Below are 22,480 nucleotides of genomic sequence, written 5' to 3'. Positions count from 1 at the left end.
ATAACCACAGAGTTAAAGTGACAGCTTGGCCGGGAGCCAAAACTTGAGTGTTTTGCACAGGACAATTTATTGCTGCACAGTCAACTGCATCCTGTGAAATTCTGCAGTCTGGGAAACCATCACCATCACTTTGGTGACAAGTGATTTGGTGTAATCTGTTAAGAAAAACAGCTTTACTGGAGATTTTATTCACTTTATGTCATTCCATTTGATTGCAGATAAGTATAATTTGGGCCAATGTACAGGCTAGTGAGGTTAAAAAAAAGCCAAGGATGAATGCTGCATGACTATACAAGACTTCCAATGGACTGTCAATAATGCACTTACAGTTCAATATTTGTATGCATAGAACAATATTTTGCATAATATGTGTGTACGTGCAGTTTTTAAGCATGCGCACTTCCACAAAGAGTTGTTGGTTTTTTTGCTCACTATCACCTGTGCATGCAGCTGGCAGAATTTGCAAAATAAACTCTATTTGTGTACACAAATGGGTGTCCTTTACCAGTCTGTGCAAGGTTGTATGCACATAAATGGAGTCCTCTCCAACATTCCACTGATAATTTGGTCCACGTAGGTTTTCCATATTTCACAGCTCTTGGGTATTTGGCTACACAAGCATATAATGAATATAAATAAAAATCATAGCTGGGAGTTTCCAAGGAACTTATGGGAGTCAGTGTCTGCAATTTGTGTCCCTAAGTTCCTTTGAATATCCCAGCCCCAGTGCTTTATACCTAATATTAAGTTCTAACAGGTGGGTTTGAAAATGTGAAGAAGAATGTACAGTGTGGTTCCTTTCACTGAGCAAACTAAAAACAAGCCCTGAGCTTGCAAGAATCAGTCTCCCCACCAGGCCATATAAACCCGAGACAATGTCTACATTATGGAACCTATGCTGGCATACTTATATCAGCATAGCTCTGTAGCGTAGACACAGCCCAAACAGACAGAAGGAATTTTTCTGTCAGTGTAGGAACACCACGTCCCCAGATGACAGTTAGCTATGCTGATAGAACCCCTCTTCCGTCAACAAAGCTGCGTCTACACTCGGGGGTTTGCTGGCATAGCTAGGGGGATATTGGTTTTTCATTTTGCTGACTGATGTAGCTATGCTGGTATGACTTTGAAATGTAGACAAGGCATGAGTAAGGCATAATTTAGCGCTCCTGATTAAATTAAGAGATTCAGTAAATCAAAGAGCAACTGGGTAAAACAGAATTGACATGTGTAGATTGAAGTTCCTGTCTTGCACAGCTTTGTCTTGAGTAACGAGAGGGAACTCTGGCAATCACATGGAGAAGGGAGACGTGTATAACACTAGGGCCCCTTTATTTGTTAGTATTTCATATTCATAAAGCCAGAATTGAGGCGCCATTGTCGTAAGTGCTGGGCAAACATCAGCATTGACCCTGCAATGGGATTTGTACAAGCAGAGCCTTTTGCCAATGCCATCTCGCTCACCCAGTTTTCTATGACCTGATGAAGAACGTGACTATTTAAGGCTCAGGGTTAGATATTCATTATTAGCCTCAATTATCTAAATGTCAAGGGAGAAGGGGAGTAATTTGAGATAATTTAGGTGCTGAAGTACTAAGAAAATGTTCTATTGATTATCTACATACTTATCTATATAGCTCCAAAAACAGGTGTTGTAGGACATAACCCAATTTTGGATAAGAGGGAGCTGTGGATAATTGAAGTTGAAATAATGAAGAGGATAGCGTAGTTAAACAAGTATGATAGAACAGTGAAATATAATAATACTTTGCATTAACAGCATTTTTCATCTGAGGATCTCAAAATAATTATCACAGATGGGGAAACTGAGGCAGTTAAGTGATCTGCCCAAAGTCATGCTATAAGTCACTGGCTAAGTCATGAATGGCCCCTCCATCAACCTAAATTTATTAGCTTCTTATTCAAAGGAACAAAATGACTGCACCCCATATACATCCTACCAAAAAAACTGCATAAAAGACCTGAGTGTGGAAAAGAATGAACCATTTTATTACTGCAGTGACTCCTGGCAGCCTTGACTGACACCTGGGCCCTACTGTGCTAGGCACTGTACTTGGACATAGTAAGAGGCTGCCCTGATGTTGTTACAATCTATATAGACAAGACAGACAAAGGGTGAGAGAAAAGAAGCTCTATTGGCCATATTTGATGGATGGGGCACTGAGGCATGCAGAAATTAAGTGACTTGCTCACGGTCACATAGGCAGTCTGTGACAGAGCAAGGAATTGAACACAGGTTTCTTGAGTCCCAATCCAGTGCCTGTACTACAAAATCAACCTTTCCTTTCCCAAACACCATCATAGTTCATGCATAATATTAAAATGACCAAGTGGAAATTACTATATATATTGTGGCTTGCAAAAGAATATCATTTAATGGGCCCAATTATTTATGGCTTATACTTCATCACTGACTTGTAAGCCACTTTGTAGCAGACATAATTTCACGTTGCTCTGTATATGATAGCAAACCAACTCTTAGATGTGATGAAAAAATACTCATTGCACAATATGCAAAGATAAGCATCAATTATTAGTATGATGCTTTCTTATATCACCTTCTCAGAAGACAGATAAATGGCTACTTACTGTTTTTGCTGGAGCGCTACCAGGTAATAAGGTTGTTTCTATGAAATATTTCCTCAGAAGGTGCTTGCTTGAATCGGGACTGTCCATCAGGATGTAAGAACAAAAACAAGCTCCGTTCTGAAGTAAAAACACAGCTATATCTTCATTCCCTTTAAAGAAAAGACAGACTATGTGTATTCTTGTTTTCAAAAGACAAAGCCACAAGGAGCCACACTGTAAATGCTATGGAACTTAGCCTTTTTTAAAAAAAATCAGCTTGGGTGTGTAAAAAAGGAACTAAACTAAAGAAGTCTGTTTCCTCTACCAATGTTTCTTGCTACAGTCAAACTTTCAAAACACTGAACAAAGTTAAGTGTATTTGTATGGCTGCTGCTTCATTTTTAGCATCTTGTAAAGATGTATGTGCGGCAGTGTTTTAATATACATGATATTCATTCCAAATCAGATCTAGATGTCAAGGAATGTATCTAACTGATATGTTTGTTTATGAGGTTCTTTGTTTTTTTGTTTTTTTTTAAAGAAATTCTAACTAGAAAATGGAAACAGAGAATTTATTTTAAGAATTACTGTCTGGAGGAAGTTCTGAGTCTCCCATGGTTTGAGTTTATTCCATTTTGCAGGGCTCCGCCTTAAATTTGACAAAAGGCTCAGGGCCAAATTGACAATGGTGTCAATCCATAATAACTCCAGATAAGTCAATCCACATTGACACCACCATGAGAGGGAGCAGAATTTGGCCCATTCTTTAGAAGACATGATCATCGAAAAAGGGACATAGCTGCAGAATGTGCAATTACGTACCTGCCTTTATAGCAGCATACAGGGGTAATCTCGTAAGAATTGGAAACTCATTCTTCCTTACTGCGCAGCTTCCAGGGTCAGCATTGTAAGTGAGGATTAAGAATTTAACTATCGTCAAGTGTCCCTGCTGGCAGGAGATGGCCAGCATCCAGTTCAGGAGTCGCTGGAAATTACTGGGACCTGTCAGAACGATAAGACAGTGGTTTTATTTGCTGCTTTGGATGCGAGATAGTTGATCATTAACAACTTAAAAGGCAGGACATACAGGAAGAGGCTCAAATGGCCAGGCAGTTAACTATGCTGTTACAGCATCCTTTATAGGAATCCTAACCTGACTAGATGCACTCTCTTTTCTTAACTGAGGTGGATGCTAAGTGCTATCCATTCTGTTCTTCGCCGAGGGGCAATTCTCATGACATTCACCCAGCAGTGCTGGGGGCCCAGAATAGCTCAGAATAGCAGCAGACCCACCATGGGGATATGTGGCTGCAGAGCAGGCAATTCAGGGAGACTTCACATCCTTAGCAATGCTAACCTCTGTACCAGCTCTTCACAGGCCAGTGTGGAAGAGAGTTTGGCGGCTGGTTAGCAGGCTGCAATTAGGGGGATCGAGGGTCCATAAATCCCAGCAGGACGACTGAGTCCAGAGGCTGCAGAACTGACCCACCCTCTGCCAGTGGATGAGGGTTGGCTTCCATCCCCCAGGATAGCCCATTTCCTTAGGCTTTGCGCAGGAATGTGCCTGATTTTTGCCTTACATGATTAAATGGCTTCCTGATGTGGGTCTCTCAGTGTACACCCCAGGCATTCCTCATAAACCTTCCCAGATTTACATTTAATATGCACAAACTAACAGTCAGTTTCCATTTATGTTACCAAGTAACATCCTGCATAAAACGTTCACAGCAGGAGTGAGCTGGAACTCTGCAAGATCTATACCCTTGAATTTACATGCAACCTCTTCACAATTTCTCAGCTGAAATTACCTCACCCTCTTCACCCTTAGCAACTCCATAACACCCCTGAATCTCATATCCCGAAAGCCAGGCACCAGTTCAACAGTAAGCTACGGACTTGAACACTTTAACTGGGCCATCTCTTCCCAACAAGAGTCATTGCAGCAAATCTGCCAGAGCATGACTTCTGGCACAGGATATATAGGTCATTTATTATCATCATGCCCTAGTGCTGATCCAAACATGATATTCTCATGGTAATCAGTGGGGAGTCCTACAGAAAAATCTACTGAAGGTTATGGTGCTTGTAACTCAGAAAAAAAAACAGGAAGTGTAAAAGAAATCATTGCAATGTTCTTATTAGTTAGCTTCAGAGTATACAGGGACTTGGTCAGCTTCAAACTGATCTAAGTTTCCTGTCTGACTAAAACCATCGTTGATGACTGAGACTGAACAGATTTTTTTAAAATCTAATTTAATTTTCACTGTTTAATGTGGTTTGCTTCCTTCCCTTTCCTCTTCTCAGCTTGAGTCATAAAAATGGTCTGGTCAGTGTGATTTTCTGTTCCAGTGACCCAGCACAATAATGCAATGTCTGCATTGCAAACCTGGTAGGTGGATGTTTAAACTCAACCCCCAAACTGTTTTTAATAGAGATAGAAAAATTTCTATTGCTATTTCGCTTTCTAAATGTATTTTTAAAAATTAAAAGCTCATCTACCTGTCTTTTAACATCCTGCTTTCAATGGCAAAAAAACCCATTAGCCCTCATGAATGAAGGACCAGGTGTTTAAAATGGACTGCCCTGATGCCTAGAGTATTGCAGTTGCAACCTTGCAGGGCTGCACCAGAACACTGTATCTGCTCTTACAATGGGGTTTGGAGCTTTAGCCTTTTCCATCACCAGTAACTTCACATCATTAAAATAAATAACATGTTCATAATAACAAACAACCCTCCCGAAAAGGAAAGCTGAAAAAGCCAACAACAAAAGAGAAGAAAATGTGCTGCTATCTATGAGCTCGAACCAATGCTCATTCAACAGGCACTGGCTCACGACCCATCTGAACTGTATCACGGCAGCGTGCCAGCACACTTTTTAAAGTGGGATTGTGCTTCCTAAAAATACTCTCTGTTCTCTGCAGGGGCTGGGACATAACCCAGCTGTGATGGTTGATGGGAATTAATTGCCAAAAAAAAGGCTTCTTGTCTGATTTCCAGTCAGCAAATATGGGATATTTTTTCCCAGAAGGGAAGTTGTCTCTAGGCACAAGGGACATCAGATCCTGCCACCCACTTTCCCTTCCCAGAGGAGACAGGAAAAAAGGAGTCCTGGTTTGAAACTACAACACAACTGTGCAATTCCATGAGGCTGGTGTAAAAGTGGGGGCGGGGAGGAGGAGAACAAGCTGGTCACCAACAGACAGTGAGACAAAAAAAACGTACCGAGCAAAGAATCCAATAATTCCTTCACAATGTCCTCATGTCCAAAATATGCCGCCACCACAGCCGGATTATCATCATTGGGTTCCGTCGGTAATCCCACCAACGCTTCCTTGAGTAAATACCTCACTGCATGCAGATCTCCATATGCTGATGCAATACTCAAAAGTTGGGACTAGTGGAGGAAACACAGCATAATAAGGCAACATAATCTCTCCCTCTCACATCTTTTTCTGAGGACTATGAAGTAGATAGACTGTGATGACGGGGACCTTCCAGCTACATAATTAAATGTCCCCCATCACTGTATATGAACTCTATTCACAAACACTAATGAATTTATCATCACAACACCCCTAGGAATTACCATCCACATTTTACAGATGGGAAATTGAGACAGAAAGAGATTAAGAGACCTGGGTCACAGAGGAAGCATATAGTAAAATCTGGGCCTGAACACAGACCTCCCAAATTTGTTGCTGAAGACAGACCGCCGTTCATCACCAATTGTAATACTCAGGACTTGATATTACTGTATTACACACGCTATGGCTTTTGGGCAAACCAATCTCTCGGCTGACAAAATCTCTTTTCTGTAAATGCCTTTCTAAATTACCTCACTGACTCCATCCGTTTTCCGTATTGGAACAGTCTACTACAGTGAGTAGATAAGATTTGACATGTTTTTGTGTAACCACAGAATGCAAGTTTTCATTCTATATTAAAACAACTCAGTATCTTCCAAAGATAATCAAGGTCTGTGATGTAGACTCTGGAAGAGGCTCAGGGCAGCCAGACACATTGTACATTTCCTTTGAATGACCTCATATGAAACCTCAACCTTGACCTGAAGGAACCCCACTTCCCAGAACATCTAGAGTGATTAGCTCCTCCCGAGCAGATTTGCACAACCGTTCCAAACTGCACTATGACTACTGCCTGCTCTGTTGCTGGCATTATGCAATGCCCCTGGAGAGGTCACTGCTGGGAACTGAAGCTGGGACCTCTGGATCTAAACACATGAGCCTCTCTAAAAGCTAAAAGAACCAGGAGCCATAAGTAGGGTAGGCAAGGTAAAAGTCATACTACATTTGGCATGAAAGAAGCCAATAGCTTTGTCCAAGTGGCTGCAACAGCCCCTTTATCATCTCCAATGACTTCCAAACAGAAATGGAACAAAAACAAAACTCAAAGTACAAGCCTCTTTTGGGCTAATACAGATTACTAAACCATTTACCCCATAATCTATAATGTATTTTGCCATGAGTGGCCTCTTCTTCTGGAATCATGACACAACATGGAACCCCTGCCCCCTTCCTCCCCAAACCATTTTTACAGAGTCATTTTTCTGAGTAAAATTATTCACTTTAAACACTTAGTGAAGAACGAATGGTTAATTGACAGTTTCTGAAACGAGGGTGCAAGAATTATTTTTCCTTTCCCTGCAACCAAGCAGATCATCTTGAAATAGCATCTAGAAGTGAAGAGCTAAATCCTGCAGTGCTTACTCAGTCCTCACCCAGGTAAAACTGCAGTAAGGTCCAGTAGCCAGGGCAGAGGACTGGGAGTTGGGAAACTTGGGGTGAAATCCTGACCCCAATAAAGTCAACAGGAGTTTTGTCACTGACTTTACTGGAACGAGGATTTCACCTGCTCTACAACTGACCTGTTATATGAGCCTGGATAGGCCACTTCACCTACCTATGCCTGCTTTCTTTCCAAACCATTGGCTCTCCTGTCTATTTAGAAAGTTGAAGGCAGATCTGCCTCTTACTTTGTGCTTGTGCAGTGCCCAGCGCAATAAGACTCCAATCTTTTGCGGGTTTCTGGGTAATATTACAAGATAAAAGTGAATGGGCCTTTTGCATGAGAAACAACTGCAGATCCAAGCCCAGAGTTGGTAGGTTTCTTTTCCAATGAGACCTGATGACAGATAACACATACTCTACCTTTTTCACTTGTAATATGTTCTCCTCACACGAGAATTTAATCAGCTCTTGGGCCTTATTGGTGTCTCCACTTTTGTAAGCATCCTGAATGCTTCCTATCACAGGATAGTGACCTACGGAGACGTCGCCAACTGTTGACTGTTTGCCACCCATGTCCACAGTACCTGGGTTAAAAGAAGGAAAGAAAGGAAAGGAAGAATCATTTGCTTATTACTCGTGCACTAGATTATTTTGTGCATACAGTAAAAAAAAACAAAAAACAAAAAACAACAACAAAAGAACATCCTAAAAACCAGTGATGAGACAACTTTCCAATGGGGACATGAAACTAAAAAGGACAATGACTTCTTTAATCTCTGCGAGAGGGGCTTTCCAATGGGAGGTGCATAAAAGCAGACACACTTGGATTCTGTTAGCAGAACAACATGGGTTGAACAAGTACTTAGGCAAGGTTGCCATCTGGAGTAGTTCTGAGGAACTGAGTGGTCCCTACAGGTAGCAAGACAGCTCTGAATTATTATTTAGACCTACTTCTTATATCATACTAAAGTCTTCTTTCACCATCAGTATAGTCACACTAAATAACAAGTCACTGTCATTCTGTTGCACCTCCCATTAGAGGGACTCTCACGCTTTTTATAAACATTAATTAATTAAGCCTTGCAACACTCATATGAGGGGAGGAAAGTCATCATCTTCCATTTTCTGGATGGGAAAAATGACGCACAGAGAGATTAAGCAAGACACCAACAGTTACACAGGTCCACGTTGGATGAGCCAGGAATAGAAACCAGAGCCCTAAATCCTGTGTTTTAGACACAAAACTATCCTAGAAAGATCAGATCCATTTTGTCTAAGGCTATGTGATGGAGTGTATATGCACCACGCCCCCAGTTGGGGAGCAAAGGGATTAACTCTTCCCTTTAAAGGTGCATGAGCTGTCAGGACCGGCAGAGAGAGGCCTTCATTAAGAGGCAGCCATAAAACTGGTGTTAATGAGGAGTGCATTATGGGGCAATGAGTTTGCAAGGCTGCTTTTTTCAGCTCATAAAAAAACCAAATCACAAACAAGTTTATATCTAAAACAACCATGACTAAAAAGTGCCCAAGAAGCAGCAGGAAGGCCAGCAATGTCAGCAGGTCTGGATTCTGTTCCTGGCTCAGTCACTCACTTGGTGTGTGACCTTGGGGAAGTCATTTCACTTCTCTGTGCCTCAGTTTCCTTCCTCATCCTTTGTCTGTTTTGTCTATTCAGGGTGCATACCCTTCAGGCCAGGGACTATCTTGGACCATGTGTTTGCGCACTGCTTAGTACAGTGGGGCCCTGACTTTGCTTGAGGCCTGTAAATGTTACAACACCACCAATAGCAGCAGCTGACTCCATTAAAAATGAAATTATGAAAAGCCTGAAAGAATGAGACATAATTATATGGAAAGAAAATCAGGAGTGCTTCTCATCAGCGAAGAGAGATCTGTTAGTGCTCAAATAAGTTTTTCCTACTAAACCATTATTATAATTCCTTTTAAATCTGTCTCAAAGAACCCTTCAAAGCCACCAACAGATCAGTTGTGCGTAGAGTAACCAGATGTCCCACTTTTATAGGGACAGTCCCAATATTTGGTGCGTTATCTTATGTAAACAATTACTCCCACCCCATCCTGATTTTTCACACTTGCTATCTGGTCACAATAGTTGCGCGCCTGGGTTTATTGCATTAGTTAACAAGGAGATCTTTGTGAATTTTAGTTTAATGCAGGCTGAAATAAGGAGTAAGTCTGGATCAATCTCTAGTTGTCAGTACATACCCTTGGATAATGCAGTCTGAATTACCAATACATTCTGGGATGTTGCTCATTAATTATTTAAATCAAGCTCAAGTCACTGAGACATCTGAGACGGCTCCAGAGATTCATGCCATTAAGATATACAGGCAACAGTAATCCTTCTTAGGAGCTGCAAAATGTGTGAAGGGCAAACAGCAAGAATTCAAACCAAATGAACGTGATAGTAAATGAAAGTGGAATGAGCAGCAGCTCTGAATTCATGCAATAGAGACAACGCCTTGACTGCATTCAATTTTCACCCCCTATTTGTAGGCGTTTTGCTGAATATATAGAAGAACATCTAACATTTACTAATCTCCTGCCTCGATCGTTTAAAAATAACTGCACCGCCACAGCTGACCTATCAGAATACCTATATTTTTCTGTGCTTTAATAAAATAAGTTACTTTTTAAATTGTCTATTTGAATGCATTCATTTCTTTGCTTGTTTTTAATGGATTTGGAAGCTGATCAATGCAGATAATTCATTATAACATAGTGGTTCTCAAAGCCAGTTCACCGCTTGTTCAGGGAAAGCCCCTGGTGGGCCAGGCCGGTTTCTTTACTGGCCGCATTCACAGGTTCGGCTGATTGCACATCCCTTAGCCCGTGCCACTTCCTGCAGCTCCCATTGGCCTGGAGCAGCAAACTGCAACCAGTGGGAGCCGCGATTGGCCAAACCTGCGGACGCGACAGGTAAACAGACCGGCCCAGTCCACCAGGGGCTTTCCCTGAACAAGCGGTGGACCAGCTTTGAGAACCACTGTTATAAGACACTAGTTCAAATGGTGATAAGATGGTACTTCACTAGCTAGGGAAATTTAAAGGAAAATGGGTCTCTACCCTAGGGAGCTCAGCACCCGCTAAGGTATAACCAAGAAATAACCCATTAACGTTCCATCTGAACACTCATAACGTATGGGAAAGATAGGGTTCACAACTGCTTCACTGGGAGACATGGATCAGCATTCATGTCACACCCCCCAGGGAAGCTAAAGATCCAACCAGTGGACCAAATTCAGTGATGATTCCTGGTCAGGTGCCACCTGAGGCATATTGCACATATGCTAAGAAGAATGCTTCACTGAACCTAGCTAACTTCTAGTCTTTTAAATGAAATGAACGTTAAAACATCATAACAAGGGTAAAAAATTGATATTGCATATTACTTAACTCAGTTTTGTAACTGTCATCAAAATGTCTTTCTAAGATCACATTCTGCTTAAGAGAAACTGATATCACTCCTCAAAAGCCTGAGACCCAGTGCTATTGTTAGATCATTAGCAACAGAAAAAGCTTGCAACTCAACCAACTTGCAACCACAAAGAGAGCAAAATTGAGGAGTCACAGGAGGAGAAAAATTCTGCCCTCAAAGTCAATTACCTCCAGGTGACCAGACTGAAGTTAATGAGGTTCCACAGATTTAAGTGAGAGTAGAACCCAGTTTATTCATTCTTGGAGTCTCAAAAGAAAAAATGTCTTCTGTTGCATAGCAATGGGCCTGACTGAGTCACACTAATTACCTGATTCACTAACCGCAGCTTGAGAAATCATGTATCTACTTTTGTCATAAATTTTGCACTAGTTTTCTTAAAGCAATTGTAAGAATATTAATAACATTATTTAAGAGATAGGAAATAAAGGGTAAGAAGTGTGTTTATTTGCTTAATTTATATTAAGTATTAAAAGAAAAGAATAATTGCCTTTTATTGATCAAAGACAATTTTATTTCTAGAAGTTTTATGTCTGAACTACCTTTAATACCTGCATTTATGTTGCTGGGGAAATTCTTTGCTAAAATATGTTAATTATGCCATATAATATCATCCATTTTTAAGCAGAACTCCCCATTGAAATCAAGAGTAAATTAAGTTTTGCCTAAGGCTTTAATCCTGCAAACTGTTACACATGTGAATAACTTCAACACCTGTGAGGGGTCTCACTGAACGGGCCAACTCACATGTATAAAATTACTGAAAGAATGTACTGTGTGGCCAGCTGCTGAAGACAAATTTCTCTGAACATGCCCATAAGGGTTCGGTCATGCAAGGTGCTCAGTATTCCAGCCCAGATCCAGCCCAGGGTTTAGCTCAAAGCATGTACTTCAGTAGTAGGGACTTAACATGAAGCATGTGCTTAAGTCCTTTGCTGAATATGGGGCTACATGAGTATAAGATAACGTATAGGGACTACTGAATGACATTACTATAAATAGACCCAAGAAGTTCTGATAATATTGTAAGAGGCCATCAAAATCAAACAAAATAAGGCCCATGGGCTTTCTCTTGCCTGTTCATACCCCCATTTCTGGTATCTGCCCTATTTGAGACCTCTGAAGCCCCAGACTCTGTTTGTTCCAGCGAGGACAGTAAGCGAACCAAGCATTGTTTTAAAAGGGAAAAGTTGTAGGCATTCACTGACTTTTAACAGTGCTTTGTTCTTTCACAGTTGAACCCACTTTAGACTTCATATTAAAGGAACTAACTTAAGAGATGTTTCACACTTTTGATTTCAATATTATTTAAGGCATCATCACCAACTCAAATTTAGATTATTCAATATCAGGTTTTTACTAAAGTTAAGAGCAGTAGAAATATCTCTGATTTTCTTTTTTTAAAAGTATGCAAGGAAACTGTTGTTTACAAACAAACATGACCCCTGCTCTGTTTGCAATCTAAATGTTATGGAACTAACAACCTGGAAGTGAAATTGACAGCATTCTCCAAGTTAAAAGAAATGCAATAAAAAGTAAACAATTGTCATTAATAATGAAAAATATATGGGGATTTTATAATTATGTGCAGTTTTATTAACTCTAAGCCCTTGTTAGTAACCTGGATAAGAAAACTGTTTAAAATATGCCATTTCTAAATTGACAGTGTTTTTTCAATTAAAAAAAGTGACTGTTCGCAGGTAAACTCCACTGCAAACTATGAATATGTCAGTGAATGATAGCACAACCAAGGGGCAGACTGTGCAGTTTCGTACGGGTCTCTTTACATTTCAAATTATCTACTCACCAGAATATATGAGCAATACTTGTCTTTGAGAAGTCACGATATAAAGTTTTAAAAGGCCACAACTCTCTATAACAGATTAGGCAAAAGATCTTTGGACTCAATAGACATAAATACTTTCATATCAGGATATTTCATTTACCGTAAAATAGATAGGACACAAATGAGATGTTTGATAGAAGATAAAATGGGAGTGGGGAGTTATTCTGCTTCAATAAAGGATTTAAAACAAAATTCCAATTACTCTCGCTTTAAAACTGCTACTAACCTTGTCATACTTTAGGAAGACGATTCCAAGGATTGGAGCAAATCAAAGATCATTATTTTAAGACCATCTCCCATAAGGTATCAACCTATTCAGTGATGGTCCATTAAGCTATTAATTCCTTGAACTGTTAACCATCTAAACTCTGGTTCAGCAGAAATAGCTTCCAGACAGTCCTTACTGCGGCCACTAGATGTAACGTCTCTTGGCTGGAGAGATGTCTCTTTGTCTGAAGTGACTACCGCATTGTAGCCTTGATGGTAATTTTCATCTCCATGTCCTATCACAGCGAAATTCAACCCTCTGGTTCTTAAGAGAGGATTCAGGGGCTGGGGATCGGGGGGGCGGGGGAGATAGCAGCTCCAGGGTGACCTCACACATTAATTCCCCAGCAGCACCAGATGGTTAGTGCTGAGGTTTATCAAATTAATCTTTTGCCATTTTGACTCTTGAACATTGTCACAGAGCAAATTAAAAAAGGAAGAGTGGTGGGTACTGGCCTTGTTTAAAATGTGCAAAATAGTTCAGACTAAAAATAAAAAAATCACCAAATCCAGCACAGATGCTGAAATTTTACAATAATAATCCAAAGACATTTTAACAAGTGTTTGTGAAACTTTGAAACAATCATCTTAGCATGCCGACTGCACCTTCTGTAACACACTCATGCTTCAATTTATTTCCTATTTCTATGAAAAGTTTTAAACTAATAATACTAACAATTATTTTGCACTTTTAGGACCCTAAATAAAGCCCACTGCAGTCATTGGAAAGACTCCCATTGCCTTGGGTGGGCTTTGGATCAGTCTCCTTTTGAGAGTATTCACAGTCATTATGGGCCAGATTCTGCCACCATGAAGCATTCTTTCAAAGTAGTACTTTACTCCTTGATTCACTCCAAAGGTGCCAGGAGCCAGATGAGGTAACTGGAGCTCTACTTTCTAGAGAGTCTGAGAACAGGTTTCACAAATCCCCTGCCTGCATCTTTGCGGCTCCCAAAACAAAAAACCCCAACAACCCGGAAATCGGTGTTAAATATGCTGGGTTTGCAGAAGGAAAGGGAGACACTGAGTGAAACACCTCTGTCCCTCTGACCAAAATCAAACTAGGAGAGAATTTAGATAGTTCCCCAACCATGCACAGGTGACTGGATTGTTACTCTCCACATTAAACAAGAGGGAGAGGGGGGAAGATGATCTCATTCCATGATGACAAACTACTATTTTCTTTAGTAAATTTATATGGTCAAACTACATGTCCTTCCCCCACTCACCATAGCAGGCCTCAGTTGTGGCAGGGCCACCCCCCCCCCCACCATGTGCTAGGGAGCTCACTCCACCTCCAGAAAGAAGTGAGGACAGTGGAGTGACAATGCTGCAGCTCCACCAGCCATTGACCACACACATGGGGATTAGGAGGAATAGCCACAGAGGCTGTAACTGAGGCCACAGAGTGGCTTTACTACCTCGCTGTGGGTCTTTGAAGGGGATTGTTCCTTCTCCAAGTCCCCAATTCCCTGTGTCCACACAGCCCTGTTACTCTATTGTGCAAGGTGCTGTACATTCCCAGTGGAAGACATGGTTCCTGCTCTGAAGAGTTTACAATCTAATTTATATGGTTCTTATGATTTAGATGAAATATACGAAGTCCCATCTGACTGATTTATAATCCTGGTGGCTACATTTTGAATCAACCAGAACCATTACGAAGTCCCTGCTGGGAGACCCACCAGAGCCGTTACAATAAATCCATCCAGAAGGTAACAAAATGGCCTGGATGGGTTGAAAAGCCAAAGTGACAGAACTGGGCAAAGCCCTCCTGATGGTAAAGTGATCTCTCTCTGTGACTAGTGTGATGCAATGACTGGAGACACAGGCTATAATCACACCAAAGCTTCTCATTCTCCATGCAACCAACATCATATGACTTCTTCAAGCGAAGAGGAAATCTATTTTGTGATGACTCTGAGGGCTTAGCAGCTCAGTTTAATCAAACATCCATTATTTAAACTAATTATAGCAATTGTTCTACAGTGAGAGGCCCTGAGCAGGCCAGTGGAAAAGAGGATGTAAAACTGGACATCATCCATAGCATATAGAATATAAATGTTAATCAGTGACCAATTCCCCTAAAAATGGAGCTGGTAACTATGAAATTAGAGGGCCAAAGATGAAATCTGGAGGAATAGTGCCAGGCTGACTCCAGAGAAAAATCAGACATTAAAGGGGTCTCTTGCTGCTGTTGTTTAATTTAGTATTATTTTTAAATTGCTTGAGTGCCAGCCAGTACCTTGCATGTCAAAGTTTGGCCCGCATAAAGTGTTTGTCACTGAATTAAAAGGACTTTATAAGAGAAACTTTGACAAGCAGTAACTACAGTGATACATAGTGCACCATGATAATGAAAGCCATTGGAAATCATCAGAAGCAAAATTCTCTTAATTTGGAAGTGAAATCATTTGTTAAAATTGTAAATGAAAATCAGACTCTGGGAAGGAAAATGATTTGGGGTTTTAGTCCCTTGAAAAGCTACACCCAGGAGTGAATTACAAAAACCTAGCAGGCCTAGAAAGCTGCTTCAGTTCTACATCTATAGGATATTTTTTGTAATGAATCATCTGCATTTGGGTGTATATCTGTGTATACCTTGGATTATGGGAATGAATTACTTTATTCTGGGAGCCTGAGTGAAAACGGGTCAGTTATTCCTTTTGTGCTAGAGAATAACATAAATTCAAGGGGCCACTTAATCCCACGAAAGGGCAGCAAGTTTAGAGCCAACACAAAGAAATACACTTCAGTGCATCACATCAGCAGCAGCAACCTGTGTTATAGAAAGTTAAATCACATTCAACAGAGCTGGATAAGTTCACGTCTACTAGCTATATTTCTATGTATAGTAAGGGAATATGGACATTTAAATTTCACACTTAAAGGTGTAACTTCTCCCTTGTGGTGATCAGGAAGGAATGTTTGCCTTATGTATAGCATTGCACCGTTGGCTAGTTGTTCAAGTGTATGGTGGTATTTTGTATGTCTGGGCTACAATGAAAGGCTTAAAGAAGTGTACGGGGAGACTTTGGCAAACCAGTATAGTGCCTGAAACCACTATGGCTTATTGTTAAAAGCAACCTATTGAGCAGTCTCAGCTTGACCAAGGCAGGAGGGGAGGGGGTTTGGGGTGCCACAGAAAGGGCAGCCTGGCCCCACGTCCTTCCTGATAAGAATTATATTGAAGTTGTTGATACATGCATTTTAAAAAAGCAGGATGTGCCCCAGGAATGCCTATTGGGGTCTCAAGGCTGTAAACTCTGGAAAAACCCACACCTGGTTAATCAATAATCAGAAAAAACCTCTTGCTTGACCATTGAAACTGCTTGTTTAAAAATTTTTCTTTAAGTAACATGTCATTCTATTACTAAATGTATAAAAAGGGGGAATGTTTGAGGTAGTGGGACTCATTTGGGGACTCTTTTGGACTCTTTTTGGACTCTCCCTCTGGATACATCTTGTGGTCCCCACTGGCAGATGGAAGATTTGGCCACCGGAAGCCTGCGCTATGTCACTTGAGAGCCACACTCAGCTTTGGTAATTATCAAGGATTGGGGGGTGTTTTACTAACTTGTTGCGGACGTGTGTAAGTGCTTGACACTAAGTAAAGTTTAGCTTTAAGTGAAAGCACTCTTGTGTTGTCCTGTTTGTGCAGCCATCTATTGGTCGGATGGTCATGTCTCCCCTGATTTATTTCCTGACACCACCTCGCACAGAGTAAAAGTTACCAAGAGCTTTGGGTTGAAAGAACCCCAGGTAACAAAGGGACCAATATTATCATCTGCTTTGACAAATCCTATGTAAAATTCAGCTCACAATACACGGAGACATTCAAGTGCACATTTCTCCATATCTCATCCCCAGCTCCCTCAACTCTAGTTATAAACATTGTCCTTTACTGAGAGATTTAACATGTAATATAGATCCCCCACCCTAGACAAGCTAGCCAAACTGTCACAAGTAAATGACAGGGAGATGAAGGGAAACATAGATCTGCTCCCCTCTCTTTCTGAATGGGACTCAGGAGGACTGAGTTAGGAACGCTGGCAGGCATGAGCTAGCGAACCCTGCTGTCCTCAGCTCTTAAATATAGAACGCTTATCTGTCAGAAAGTCCCTTGGTTCCTGTTTGCCCTTCCTGCTCCGAGTGCTGAAGAGGAAGAGGTGAAGCTGAAACCAAGTGAAACGTTTAGTCTGATGCATTTGTGCTGGTGGGATCCTGGCTGGTTTGCAGAGAAGCAAGCAGAGATTGTGGGAGGGCACAAGAACAAGTCAGACAAACTTGCTTAATTCACTGGGAAAAAATGAATTAATTGGGCTAATCAGTCACAGAGATGACTTCACTTGTTTAACAGAATGCAAGATCAGGCCCATTAATCTTCCTGTTATTTAACAAATGTATTCCCCCATTACTTAAGACCTTTCAAAATTCTCATGGTCACAATCCATTTTTTAGTAGGCAGGTGTCAGACTCATGAAACCAGCAGGCTGGATGTCAGCACTCTATTTAGGACAAGATCGGAATGTGCATGCAGAAAGCGCTCACCTCCTGCCCACAGATATAGCCCCTCCAGATCATGAGGTGCCCTAGTGAGCAGTGTGAAGAAGCTTACGCTGTCCTTACCCATATTATATTCCCCTAGGCATAAACAAAAGACTTTAATTGAACATCAGTATTCTTTTGAAAGAAGTGAAAAAGTTGACATTAAATTCCATTCAGTAGGGAGAACAATAAAATAAAATAAATACCAGGGAACAGAACCCTAAAATGGCCGGAGATGTGGTTATTGAATAGAAAAATTAAAATGACTCAGCTTTTAAATGAAAGTTCTATTTCTGCAGCACGGTTTCGGTGCTTTCAACCCAGTCCTATAGTTTGCATCGTTCACAAACATGCTTATCGATATAAGCCACCTCGGCTACTCTTTTTCTTTACTACATATATATTTTTAATTGGAACATGTTCTCTTTTTTGTTCTCTCAGTTAATGTTCTGTCTTTGATTCCCTTCACGCAGCTTTTCCAAATATTGACTATGCCAAACAAAGAGAGAATCTTAAAGCACTGCTCCTGGTGACAAAAAGGAAATTTAAGGACCATCCCTGTTCAGCTGAACAAAGTACAAGCCATGAAACCTAGACCAAGAGAAGGAATTAATTAGTATAACTAGAACCGGTCAAAATTTTCAATGTTTTTTCAAAAATGAAATATGGCCACCATTTTTCACAATTAAAATTTTCATGGCCAATTTTACTTTCTTTTGAAATTTTCCAGTTTTCCCACAGCAACCTTCTCTTCCCCACCCCCCCATAAATGTTCCAGTGTTCAGTTTTCCATTGGGAAAAAAAACAAAAAAACAAAAAAAGATTTTCATTCCTTTAAATATTTTTCTCAAAAACATGTTTACTATTTCCCAGCCAGCACTAATGATTACTTGTATAAGCTGCTACAGCAATCCCAATAGTGAATTGGGAACAAAGCCACCCCGTGCTAGCCAATGTTCAAACGCATACGATGACTCGGTCCTCGCTCCAAACAGCTCACAATTTGAGGCCTGGAAAGCTTATTCAGGGAAGCACTTAAGCACATGCTTAACTTTAAGCACACACTGAAACACTTTCCTGAAAGCACTTAAGCACATATTTAATTGCTTTCCTGAATTAGGGCTTCCGTATACGATAGATAGTTCAACTATCCCACCAATCACCGCTGGCCCTTTACATAGTCTCAGCCATTGACGATAGGGATCACAAGAGAAGCAAGCCTGGAGATGGAATTTGAAGAGTTAGCAGCTTTACAAGCTAGTTTGGAGAGGATGCTCCTTCCATGTGTCAAAGGTAGAGCAGGAGAAAAGGCTAAGGGCTTGTGGGAGGATCAGATGAGGGGGCGTTGAGGTGGGCACTAGGGAGCACGGAGCAGGAGTAGCAGAAGATCCCTAGAAGTAGGGTGGCCACCAGAACCCGAACTTTGGCCCTGCCCCTACACTGCCCCTTCCCCCTGAGGCCCTGCTCCCATGATGCCCCTTCTCCTGGAGCTCCCGCCCTCGCACCGCCACTTCCAGGGCCGGCCCACAACATTTTGGCACCTGAGGTCAAATGACGCCCCCATGCCTCCTCATTTGGGCCAAAACTTTGAAAGGTCTCAATTCTGCCTTCTTCCTGTTCTACTCCTCTCATGATACTGCTCTGCTACTTACCCTAATAAAGGAGAACAAACAACTTAAAATGCCTTGTTCAAAAATGTTAAGTAACATTTAACTTTCAAATGCCTGAACAGCAAATGTAACTTTTCTTGTCTGCATAGTAAACACTGGCATTTTTATCTGTTTGAATAATCAAAGTAATGCTTTCCGTGCCTTCTTGGTTGCAAAGATTTGAACTGCTTCCTGAAAGTTCACAGCCTGGGCCAGCTCATGCTCTGTTGAGATGGTTGCAAGGCCAACCAGCCTCTCCTGTGTCATTGTGGAGTGCAGATGTGTTTTTACTAACTTCAGCTTGTGGAGAAGCTGCGTTCTCCACTGGCAACTGTTACAGGAAGTGTTAGAAGTATGCACAGAGCAACAAAAGCATTTGGAAAGAGGATGGTCATCTTATTTGTCACATATATTCCAGATTTGTGCTGAAATGTATTCTATAGGGCTTCCAGAACTAAATACTTGGAAATCATCATGTGTCCTGCTGAAATGTATCTTGAAAGGGCTTCATGTCATCACCTAAATCTCGCTACATATCAACTTCTCCAGAACAGCTCATATCAATGTGCAATGTCATCATGTGTCAACACTTACATCTATCAGAGCACAACGCCTGCAACTGCTGGTGTAGGTGTGCCTTCTGCGGTCAGGTCTTAGTGGTATAGTGAGGGAGTTTTGGAATATCATACAACATCCCAAATATACTGCTGTGTTCCTTGAGCTGCATGAAACATTCTTCAACTGACTGTATTGCACAATCTAGCACCTGGTTAAAGAATTCAACTTTGAATTGTTGTTTGGGGTCTCTTATGGGATTATCCTGTGCCTCATAATCAAAATGTCTTCTTCTTCGGTGACTCTTGTATTCTTGAATGGGTGGGAAAATAGCTTCAGTGTGAAGTTCCTCTGCCAACTTCTGTGCACTCTTCAGAACATTTTTTGAAATCCCTCATCTGACCGGTAAGACTGTAGGTATGACTTTGCTTTGTCCAGTTGTTCCATTGCTCCAGATATATCAAGGTCAACACCTTGGAGTCTCTTGCTTTACTTACAACATTTATTTTCAAACAGTATGTCATGCCACAACACTAAGCCACACAGAAATTTGAAGTTATGTATGTTTCTGGTGATTCCATTTCCCTCTGCCACTGTTCTCCCATGAACAGTTCCTGTCATAGCATTATCCTCCATAATGGCAACTATGGCATCATCTATCTTCCCAATTTGGTGTTTGATAGGCTTTATTGCCTCTCCACTCGACTTTCCCATTGTGTGGCACTCAGTGGTTTCAGTGTCAGAGAGGATGTTCCAGATGTTGCTTCAAAATTTGCCATCGATGAGTTGATGCAGAGAAAAAATACATAGATGCTTTGAATTACATTAAAAAATTCAGCAGCCTCACTAGAAGCTGATGCTGCATCACTGACCACCAAGTTCAATGAATGAGAACTGCATGGGACAAAAAAAGCTCGAGGGTTTAACTCTCGGATCCATGTCTGCACTCCTCTGTTCTTTCCTCTCATGTTGGCACCATTATCGTAGCCCTGACCTCTCATGTCAGCTATCGCAATTCCCGTATCTTCCAGCTTTTTAAGAAGCACATTTGTCATACCAGCTCCTGTAGTATCATCAATGTCAATAAATTCTAGAAAATGCTCTCTGACAGTCACCATTGCAGGGACATTTTCACTAGGTTCTGTTGTTGTTACAAAATGCACCATTAAAGTCATTTGTTCTGTATGGCTGATGTCAGGTGTGCAGTCCAGAATAACAGAGTAATATCTTGCTGACTTCAGATCTGCCACAATCTTCTGTTTGACTTTTGTTGCCAGTAACTGTATGATCTCATTTTGAATTGTTTTTCCAAGGTAGTGGTGTGTGTACATTTCTTGGGTGGTGACTCTTCTTAGATGCTCCTGGAGTACAGCATCAAACTCAGCCATCAGCTCCACAATTTTAAGGAAGTTTCCATTGTTTGGCACATACAGCTGATCTGAAGTGCCACACAGTGCTAGGTTTTGGGTAGCAAGCATTCTCACAATGGCAATGAGCCTTTTCAGAACATTTTGCCAGTAAAGAGACTCTGATGCAATCTTCTCTTGATGCTGATCATCTATGGTGGCCTTTAACCTTAGTCTCATCTCAAGCTCTTTCCACCTATGGAATGCTCTCTGGTGATTTGCTGCCTTCTCATGGCATGCCAGATTTCTAGCCAGATTTTTCCAGTCCTTTGTTCCTGTAGAACCCAATGTGGCTGGAACATTAGACTGGAAGAGTTTGCAACAAAAACAGTATGCAGCATTCTGGGTTTTGAGTACATAAGCCATGGCCTCTCCACTTTTGTCACCATTGGGGATTTCACACCCAGTAATGTGTTGGATGGAAACTTCTATTTTCATTGTCTTTGGGGAACATGAAGTTTTTCACTTGCTGTGGCCCATGCAGTACAAGGAAGTCCCTCAGGCTACTGCTCAAGTGGGTCCGCAGTCCTGGATCATCTAGACTTGAGGAACTAAACTCAGCAGCAGCTGTTTCTTGCGCCTCCACCACACTCTTCTCTAATCTACATTTTTCTTCAGGAATGTGCATGGTTACATCCATTTGAGATGGAGATATGGATACAGCAGTAGATGCCAGGTCACCTGCACTCTGACTAACTGGAAGATCAGGCATCTCCTCACCACTCACATCCTCACTGGGCCTGGAAGGCTCAACGTGAACATTTGTGTCTATGTATCTCAGGAGAGCTCCTTCTTCCTTAGATAGGAAAGCTTCCTTTGCTTTCTTTTTCTGAATGCTGCCCCAGAGGGCGTTTTCTTCTTTCACTCGTGACTGCTGTTCTGTGCCAGCTCTAGTGGCTCTCAACATTCAATTGGAGGGGACAAATAAGCAGGCTGGTAGCAGGGCCTGAGTAAGGGAAGATATCAGCGTCTTAAGGGCCTGACTGGCTCCTAGTACTTCAGTTGACTGCCTGTTCGCCTCAAGTGGGTTCAGGGAAATAGCAGAAAACAGGAAGGTCCCTGAGAAGCTGGTGTTAATCAGTCCAGGCTCCTGGGGGTGCTCCTCCTCTTCTCTCTCCCTGCAGCTCCTGCTACTTTCTGTTATTCCCTCTCACCTTTTCTCCTGCCTGCCTGTTATGTCTCTTGTGCCCTCCTTCCTCCAGCACAGCACTCCACCATCTCTGTGCATCTAGAGCAGAGAGAATACATATGCACCAGCAGCAGACACAATTTTCTACACTCTGGGTCCTAGTGGTGCCCCCCACAGTCTGGCACCTGAGGCGGCTGCCTCAGTTCACCTCATGGCTTATAAGGCCAGCCCTGGCCCCTTCTCCCAAGGCCCCGCACTCATACCACCCCTTTCCCCCCAAACCC

At 41.6% G+C, this 22,480-nt stretch overlaps 1 protein-coding gene across 4 annotated transcripts in view; it reads right to left on the bottom strand.

The window, feature by feature from the left end:
• The window catches only part of LRRK1 (leucine rich repeat kinase 1), a 113,814-nt gene that overhangs the window by 71,829 nt on the left and 19,505 nt on the right, over positions 1-22,480 (bottom strand). For all 4 annotated transcript variants that reach the window (XM_032766053.2, XM_032766054.2, XM_032766052.2 and 1 more), the window contains 4 exons: positions 7,760-7,923; positions 5,814-5,985; positions 3,412-3,591; positions 2,611-2,759 (listed from right to left, as the gene is read on the bottom strand). In XM_032766053.2, the coding sequence (XP_032621944.1) occupies positions 2,611-2,759; positions 3,412-3,591; positions 5,814-5,985; positions 7,760-7,923 (665 nt within the window). The remainder of the gene's footprint in view (positions 1-2,610; positions 2,760-3,411; positions 3,592-5,813; positions 5,986-7,759; positions 7,924-22,480) is intronic.

The sequence above is a fragment of the Chelonoidis abingdonii genome, chromosome 9 (assembly GCF_003597395.2).
Source record: "Chelonoidis abingdonii isolate Lonesome George chromosome 9, CheloAbing_2.0, whole genome shotgun sequence".
In the NCBI taxonomy this organism is placed as follows: Eukaryota; Metazoa; Chordata; order Testudines; family Testudinidae; genus Chelonoidis; species Chelonoidis abingdonii.
Note: the sequence above shows the minus strand (reverse complement) of the source record. Positions and strands in the feature narration are given on the sequence as shown.